This window comes from Primulina tabacum, chromosome 7 (genome assembly GCF_025594145.1).
Source record: "Primulina tabacum isolate GXHZ01 chromosome 7, ASM2559414v2, whole genome shotgun sequence".
Classification (NCBI taxonomy): domain Eukaryota; kingdom Viridiplantae; phylum Streptophyta; class Magnoliopsida; order Lamiales; family Gesneriaceae; genus Primulina; species Primulina tabacum.
This window is the reverse complement of record NC_134556.1, coordinates 42,359,816-42,369,493: the sequence shown is the minus strand read 5'-3', so window position 1 is coordinate 42,369,493 and position 9,678 is coordinate 42,359,816. Positions and strand designations below refer to the sequence as shown.

At 27.0% G+C, this 9,678-nt stretch overlaps 1 protein-coding gene across 1 annotated transcript; it reads left to right on the top strand.

Moving 5' to 3' along the window:
• The first annotated feature begins 4,057 nt into the window (after positions 1-4,057).
• LOC142551059 (protein neprosin-like) lies at positions 4,058-6,641 on the top strand. The gene is made up of 6 exons (XM_075660101.1): positions 4,058-4,198; positions 4,627-4,713; positions 4,863-5,147; positions 5,324-5,539; positions 5,636-5,782; positions 6,243-6,641. Exons 1-6 carry the CDS (start codon positions 4,064-4,066, stop codon positions 6,621-6,623), a joined length of 1,251 nt encoding a protein of 416 aa, XP_075516216.1. The 5' UTR covers positions 4,058-4,063; the 3' UTR covers positions 6,624-6,641.
• The last annotated feature ends 3,037 nt before the right edge of the window (positions 6,642-9,678 follow it).

Here is a 9,678-nt window from a genome sequence, read left to right as displayed (position 1 = left end):
AATAGTGTACTTAAGTCAATCAAACTAATTATTGTTTGAGTGACATTGAAAAAAATTAAATAATTAAAAAATATTAAGGTCATATAAAACATCTTCTTCCCATTTACAATAGAGATATTTTAAGACTACTTATGTATCAACAAATATATGTGATTGAGAGAAAATATTTGTATGTAGATGATTTCAATATAAACATTTAAGCTATTTAGTCAATTTTCGATATATGATGTTAAATAAATATTATCTATTAAATATATTATTTTCATTTGTAACCTTACCATTTTACCATTTTTTGTTTAACAATTTGTCATGTTCATGATGTTATTTAAGCCATTTTTTATGTTAATTTAATAAGATCATTAATAGTGTACTTAAGTCAATCAAATTAATTATTGTTTTAATTTACTTTTAAATTTAATTTTAATTACTAAATTTATACATTTTCGTCAAATTCATGAAAAATATCTACCATATTGATGATAGGTAATAATGGGCAGATGAAGGGAGATAAGTCGGATTGAATAAAAATAAATTATTAATAAATATTAAGGTTATATAAAACTTCTTTCTCCCATTTAGAATAAAGATATTTTCAAACTCTTTATGTGTCAATAGAGATACATGATTGAGAAAAATGTTTGTATGTAAGTTAATTCAAACACATTTTTTAGCTATTTAGTCAATTTTTTATATATGCTGCTAAATAAATATTACTAAATAATATGCTTCATTTGATCATTTTGTGTTCTTGCAATGAGATGAGTTTTTTAACATAGCATTACATGTTTTGGTGTTATATGTCGTTTGTATTGATCATGTTGTGTTTGGATTCCTTATGTGATTTGTTTTTTCACGGAAAGAAAATATAAAACAAAACTATATATCCCACAAAATGATTATTTTTAATTTTTTTCCTTGAGATATTTTGTTAATTCTTAAACACATAATGCATGTTTTCAGTTTGCTTTGATTACTTAGTTTGAAGCGACTTATAAAATATTAAAAATGATGAAATGTTTCTTCGTTTTTTCCTTATATCTCAGAATATAAAGAGATAATATTTTTTATTTATTGAGACAAATGTATTTCCAGACTTCTGTCTATAAATCAGTATTCAAAATTTTTTCAACATTATTATATTTTCTATTCAAAATTTTTTATTTAAAATGATTGAAGGTATTCGAATTTGAGTTTTTATGTGCTTGATTATATTATTTTTGTAGTATTATTTATTGTGAAATTAATAGGTGAACTAAAAAAATTAGTGGATATATGAGTCCTCTGGTGGACGACAAACATGGATAAATTGTTAAAAAAGATAATATCAAGTAGATTTTTGGCACACGATTTTGTTCTAATTAAATGATTATGAATGATTCTAAATTTTAATTGTATCACAAGTTAACGTATGTTTTGTCGTTGCCATATATATTTTGTCAACGGTCTAATATTTTTCTTTGATTTAAGGAAAATTGTGTGACTTCGTATTATATTTTTATTTCTTAATGTTTTATTAAAGGATTTTTCATGATGACTTTGAGGCACCATTTTTTCCTTTGTGTTTTTTTTTTTTTTTTTTTTGAAAAAGTAAAATATTTATGAAACCATGACGTTAATAAGGCTCTTCTCTTTATTTGAAAAAAATATTGAAAAATTTATAAAATTTTTTAATAATATGATTTAGTATTTAATTTGAGAGTGATTTATGCTTTTTGTTGATCGTATATACTTCAATTTCTTTGTTTTTGTTGATCGTTTATACTTCAATTTCTTTGTTATTATACTAAATAAATTATTTTTGAACTTTGAGTTATCATTTTTTATGGAGGTTGTTTGTGTCATGAATTTTTTAAATTCATTTTGTTTAGTATTTTTGGCGGCAATTGATTTTCTGATATTCTATTATTTGTCTTGTTGTTTATATGAAAATATGTATGAGAGTACACCAATCAAAGCCACATATTTAGGGTCTTATGTTCTACGAAGACGGTAATATATGATTTTTATGAATTATATAATTTATTGGTTCTTCATACATGTAGTTAAGAAATGAATCAAATTTTGAACAAAAAATTTATGACAAACATAGTGGATGAAAAAAACATGTTAAAAAATAAGATTGCGTATTACTATGTCCCTATTTCTGTATGATATAATTCAAACACATGTTTTTTAGATATTTGAAATTAGGTCTAACTAAGTGACATGAAACAATTACATATATATTTGAAGGCGTATTTAAAGCAAAATATTAAGATCAAGAATGATTCATATTTAAATTTCAACGCAGCACAATGAAGAAGAAATTGGAAAATTGTATGTGTAAACCTTTAAGGGTTATATAGTGATTATGTTGCTACTTTATGGTTTGCAACATATTGATACTATATAAAATATCAATATTTCTCAAAGAATAAACAAAGAGAAAAAAATTCTTCATTCAGAAAAAGAAATACATGAAAAAAATAATTGTGTATAATTCTCATTCTATTTTTAATGGTATGAGAACAATTCTAAAGCTTTGTGGACACAATAGATCAATTTTGTGCATTTTTAGTAAATTGAGACATTGAGCCGGTTGCACTTTATTTCTTCCAATATTATCTCGATAGATTTCGAATTGGCTAAGAGGTTGTTTTTGTCTATTTTTTTAGTTAAATTGACTAACAAACTAATTCATGAGATATATGATGGTAATATAGAGAACTACTCGCCAAATAAATTCACTTAGCCGAATAGTGAAATTCAAATTGAATTATACAATATTTCATCAAATTAATTTTGTCTATTATAAGATGCTCATGAAATCTAAACAATTTTATTATTAGATGAGATATTGAATAAGACAAATACTTTGATATATATATTTGAATGATATATCATATCTTAATTACGTTATTCATGTCCTTCTCAAGATTTTTAAAATACAATAATTAATTTTGTATGTCGTTCCACAATATATAAAATATTATAAAACAAAATGTAAACTCGATAGAATAAAATTTGTTTTGTTTATGAGATTGAAACTATATCATCCTCATGATATGATGCACGCAATCATTGTTCCAAATCTTCTAAAAAATGACGAACGAAATGACTTTCCTGAATTGCGTCAAATTAAACGATGACACGGTTCTAAGATATAGCCATTTAAAAAGATTTTCAAGTTTTTTTCTCACACTGATTGAGTAATAATTGTTAAAAATTTATTAAACTTATAGCTATATGTTGATAATATTGATACTAAATATATAAAAATGATATTACAAATATCACGATACTTGAAGAAATTACAGCACCATTCATTGGTTATGTTGTTGAAGAATATATAGGTTATACATACTTCTAGTCACAAGTAAAAACCAATCAAGACTAAAAACAATATTTATTCTTATGATTTATAGTTGATGATTGTCAAAAACTGAAAAATCATTCAAAAATAAAATAAATATTTGGAAAATAAGATCACTGGATAAAAAAAATGTAGAAAACCGAAATTATTATATGTATATTATAAGAAACTACGACAAAGAGTTGTTGAATTATCAAAATTAACCAAGAAGTATATTGAAAAGTGTGTTTGTGGTCATGATTTTTGATTTTGTGGTTTGATTTGTTTCAATTAATAAATGCTATTAGATATATTTTAATTCATTTAAATAGTATCAAAATTTCGTACTTATATTTCCAGCAATTTATAAACAAAATTCTTGAGTCCCCTGTGATGCCATTTAAAGGCAGTGAGAGAAGAGCTCCATGCAATTTCTCATTCGGTATTTCATAATAAATAATAGCAAAAACAACAAATATTTTGTTCCCGTAATTCAAATTCCCAATTACTTTTAGATGGTCGTGGTAAGTAAGTCATGCGAACAATGACTTTAAATGTGTTTGCAGTTATTCAAGCAATTATTTGTGGGACTTTTGTCTTGAGTTGAGTTGTATGTAAATTGCTTACATAACACTCTTCAACTAATTAACACATATATACTACAGGACAGCATTGAACAAACTTGAATTGAAAACAAGAAAAATATAGTACTTTACAATGGAATTCAGATGGATGGTCGTGATATATTTCTTGCAAATTTCTTTATCGATAGTTCGTAGTAATATGGTAGTCAATGTCTCTCTATCAAAACAAGAATCATTTAGGAAAACAAATCTTCAGAAACTTCATGCAGTTACAAGCATTCAGGTTTGCCTAATCCCTTCTCTCGCTTTTTTTTTTTAAACCTAAATAATTCATTCATTTTTATCATCTTGTTTGGTCTATCGTTTTAATCTCAATCGGTAGACAGACAGTGCAAACATATATATGTATGTACTTCATGACAAAAAAATCATAGTAGGTGTCGCGTCCCAAATCCCATGGGCTCGTTGGACTTGCGGTTGTTTTAAAATCTGGTGTATGACGCAATTCAACTATTTTGACATCTTGAAAATATAGAACTACCTTTTCTTCCCTTTTTTTTTTTTAACATTCTTCGAAGGGCTACTTCAGATTTTAGTAAAAGTATTAGTCCTATGGTTTCTTTCCTTCACTGCAGAAAATATAAAGTTTTTCAAATATGAAGCAAAAAATTTTAAATTGTATTTGAAACCTTATCATCTCTGTCTTGTTAGAGTGAGGATGGAGATATCATTGATTGCATAAATATCTACAAACAGCCAGCTTTTGATCATCCTACTTTGATGGATCACAAAATCCAGGTACCCTCTCTCAAATTATCAATATTTTATATCATAGTATCACATTATATCAGTTGTGCCCAGTTAAAACTTATATTCTTAAAAATATAATAGCTCCTGTAATACGGTAATAACATGGTAATAAAAAACTCAAAATCATTGCTTCTCAGTGGTACCCCAGCAATGCCATAAAGACGGATGCAGCATCCTCGACGAAAGGCAAGAAAATGTCCGTGGGAAGAAATGTAGACTCTTCCAGGACTGTCATGACTCAACTCTGGCAGAGAAGTGGTAGTTGTCCAAAAGGAACGATTCCAATTCGAAGAATACAAGGAAACCACGTTCCAACCAAAGACAAAATCGATGGCTATGGTAGGAAAAAGCCTACTGTTCTGCATTATGATGAGAAGTCTAATGAAAGTAAAATGTTATATCTTCAACAGATAAATCACTCGGTATGTAAGACCATCCTTGAATCCATTCTCATAGGTCAAAGGGTGTAGAACAGGAAAGTTCACCACCCTTCATATATATTTTCTTATATTCTTACATACAACTAGGAAGAGCAGTAACGTATTTCAGCCCCATAAATAATTGTCATTAGTTTTCACAATCTCTCCACTTTTTGCAGCTGGCAATCTTGCACACGGAAGGGTATGCTTATTTAGGAGCCAAAGGAGACATCAAGGTTTGGAACCCTTCGGTAGAATCAGATGATGAATACAGCACTTCTCAGGTGGCTTTAAAAAGCGGGCCCTACTATGATTATGAATCGATTGAATCAGGATGGGCTGTGAATCCCAGTGTCTACGGAGATAGGCAGACTCGACTATTTGTTTATTGGACCGTAAGTCGATGAAAAAAGAATGCATTAAGCGTTTTTGCTGATGTATGTATGTATCTACATTAACATAATGCTATATGCTTTGTTGATATATATCAGGCTGATGCTTCGAAGGAAACAGGGTGCTTCGATCTTACTTGTCCTGGATTTGTTCAAATCAGCAATGAGATAGCGCTTGGTGCCGCAATCTATCCTATTTCAAATCCTACTGGCCTCCCATATCAAATAACCATTTACATCCACAAGGTTAAAAGAATTCTTTAGCTTCTCATATTATATAAGTTTTACGGTTTTAGTCCAAATGTGCTGCTTTCACACTCCATAGCACATCTTTTTATCCAATCTGGTTCATATTTTATTTTACAGATAAATAGACTCTAAGTATATTTTGGAAGTACTTTAAATTTATGTGAAAACAAAATGATTCGGACCAAACATTGCCTCAGATTAAAGCTAGAAAAAAGAACTACTCCTTTGTCTTTAAGTTTCTTTTGAACTAGAGTTCATTGAAATTTAAACTATTTGATCGAAGATATTTTGTATCACACATTAATAATAAGGCTTCAAAATCTACACAAATTAAGCATGTATAATTTCCGAAGCTATTGTAAAAATAACAAACTAAACTATGGTTGTGTTTTTTGGTTTGCATGTAATCTGACTAGTCACTCCATTTCCTTTTATCATTAATTGTTTCACACTTGAGGATTCCGCCACAAATAACTGGTGGGTGCAATATGGAGAACGAATCAACATCGGATACTGGCCGCCCAAACTCTTCAGTGCTCTCAGCCACCACGCCGAGACCGTACAATGGGGCGGCGAAGTCTACAGCTCGAGAGTGGGAACTCATCCCCACACCGGCACGGGCATGGGCAGCGGCCACTTCGCGGACTACGTATCCGGCGATTCTGGGTACGTAAAGAGAATGCGAGTACTCGAAAACAACCTGATTTTGAGGTTTCCGCAATGGGTATTCAGTTATACAGATGAATATGATTGCTACGATACGTATTATATCAGTGATTATGTGCAAGATCCTGAGTTCTACTATGGAGGACCTGGTAGAAATCCCAGATGTCCTTGAGACTTTACAATTTACTTTTATTTTTTTATGTACGATTTAGTTTCATAAAATTAATAATAACTAGATAAATGCACGTGCGTTGCACGTTGATAAATAGAGATAATTTGTCTATGATAATTTTATTTAAATGTGTTTAAATTATTTTTGAAATAAGAATAACTTTTAATAGATAAATAATTAATTATTTAGTTACAAATGAAATCATCACATTTTCTTGTCTTTGATTCGAAGACCTCTTGAAATCTTTTTGTGTCCATCGGTTTTTATCTTCTTATCTTTTTTTTTTTACTCGGCAATTGGTTCTTCATCTCGAATCTCTATTTCATCTTCGTCTTCATGGATCTTCATGTTTTTGTTGATATTTATTTCATTTGATTTTTCTACCTTTGGTGGTACACAGCTTTGTTTAGTTGGCTTGATAATCTTTCGAGATCTCCGTTTCTTGATATTGACATTTGTTGTTGGATAATTGACATGTATCTCAATAGCTTCTGCCACAATTTTTAACACTTCATCACGTTTTTCCAATGAATTATCTAACTTGAACAAGAATGTGTGGAGCTTGGAGCTTGGTTGATTTAGCGAATCTTTATATGGGTTATTTGATAAATTCTGCATTGAAAATTTTTATTGTTAGATGCAATATTTATGTAGATATAAAATCATTTGTTAGTTTTATCTTATACCTGGTCATGAATTTGAATAAAATCTTCAATAGAACATCCAACAAAAGACGCTGCAACTTTTCCAAATAATGTTATTATTGCCATCTCATTCTCATCTTCAATTGTGATTGTTATTCTATACTTGTAACATAAAGAAGTAAAGTAATGATCACCTTTTTTTTAGTGTGATCTAAAACTTGGGTTGGGTATTGGTAATTAGTTTTACATAAAAACGATTTGATTTCATTTTTATTCCACTTTTTCTATCCATTTGATGTATATAAGAGTAATTATTACACATAAAATTAATTTAAACTCATTTTGATTCTTTTGAAATGTTTTTTTATGATACCAAACAATTATTTGTGTTTGTCATGCATAGGGTTTTACAATTTGGAAAATTGACAGTCACGTCAATGCAATCCTCATTATATTCACCATTTGCTTAGTATAGGGCTTTGCATGGTAAATCACAATTATAAGAAATAAATAATGCGTCGTAGGTAACAAATATAAATTTTGACATAAAGATTAAGCAACATTCGAACTAAAAGATAAATCTTTCACTATCATTCAGTTTTGCTAGGTTAAACATGCAAGAGTGAAGGTAGTATTGGGATGAGTGAACTCCTATGAAGTTTTAGTGAGTTAAACTGCTGACATTGTGTCGTTTATTTTAAATTTCATTAAATATATATATATATATATATATTATATAATATATATATATATATTTTAAAAAGCTGTAAATTTCATTCCAAAAATGAAATTTCATTTTTCTTCAATTATTATAAAATTAATTAATACCTGAAAACGAACAAAAAAAGACATGTATTTATTAATATTATTTAACGAAAATAAGGAAATATATGTAAATTCACACAATTTTATTAGAGTTTTCAAATTTATTAATCGTGTATTATTTACGTTATTTATGGATGTTAATTTACTCAAGTTTAAAATAAAAATTTCATAAAAACTCCTACGAGACTATTTCACGAGAACATGTCTCATGTCCTACACTAATCATGAAAAATCATTGTTTTTCACTCTGAAAATTGACTGGTTGGCCATCTGAAGGATATATTAATGAGATCGGCTCACATAAGCACAATTCAAAAATTGGAGAACTATAAAAATTCATTAAAAAAAAGAGAAGTCAAACAAAAAGAATTATTTTTAAAATAAGGATATAATTCATTCTGTGAAAATATATTGTAAATTTTATTATTCTTCTATTCATTTTAAATTATATTACAGATATATTTTTTAAAACAAATAAATTATAAATTCCATTTCAAAAAATGATGGCTAAATTTCATTTTGCTCAATTTTATTTAGAATTAATTGATAGTTGAGAAAAAAATAAACAATAGAATATGTATTTATTATTATTATTTTAAATTTTATTAAAGATATTTTTTTTAAATGATGTGTAAATTTCATTCCAAAAAATGAATGTTTAATTTAAATTTCATTCTAAAAACTGGTGGTTAAATTTTATTTTTCTTCAATTTATTTTAAAATATATTAAATAATAGATGGAAAAAAAACAAACAAGCGAAGAGAAGTATATTAATTATTATTATTTATGTTATTCATAGATGTTAATTTATTTAAGTTAAAATAAAATTGACACAGAAACTCCTATGAGGTTGTTTCACGAGTGAATTTTGTGAAATATGTCTCATATCTGACTTGAATCGTGAAAAAAAATTATTTTTCACCCCTGAAATAACTGGGTCAGCCCCTCTCATGACTATATAACAATGAAACTGTTTCACATAAAACCTAATAAAAATTGGAGAATTATAAAATTTTGAACAATAATGTAAACTTCATTTTTATTCGATTTATTTTAAAATTTCTTAATTAATAAAAAATAGAAATAAAACAAAAATGCAAATTTCATTATTCTTTTATTTATTTTAAATTTCATTAAATATATATATATATATATATATATATATATATATTTTAAAAAATAGATTGTAAATTTTATTTCAAAAAATGAAAGATAAATTTAATTTTATTTCAAAAAATGGTGGTTAAATTTCATTTTTCTTCAATTTATTTTAGAAGTCATTAATAGCTGATAGAAAATAAACAAAAAAATATTTATTAATATTATCGTTTTGAATTTCAATAAAGATATGTTTTTTTTTTTAAAATAGAGTACAAATTTTATCACAAAAAATGGAGATTCAAAAAATGAAAGATAAATTTAAATTTTATTCCAAAAAAAGTTGGTTAAATTTCATTTTTCTTTAATTTATTTTAGAAGTCATTAATAGCTGATAGAAAATAAACAAAAAAATATTTATTAATATTATCGTTTCGAATTTCATTAAAGATATGTTTTTTTTAAATGGAGTACAAATTCATCACAA

Coding starts and splice junctions, on each gene's coding strand:
- LOC142551059 (XM_075660101.1), top strand. CDS start 4,064: ATGGTCGTGATATATTTCTTGCAAATTTCTTTATCGATAGTTCGTAGT. Junction 4,714..4,862: donor TGATGGATCACAAAATCCAG/GTACCCTCTCTC, acceptor ATTGCTTCTCAG/TGGTACCCCAGCAATGCCAT. Junction 5,148..5,323: donor TTCAACAGATAAATCACTCG/GTATGTAAGACC, acceptor CACTTTTTGCAG/CTGGCAATCTTGCACACGGA.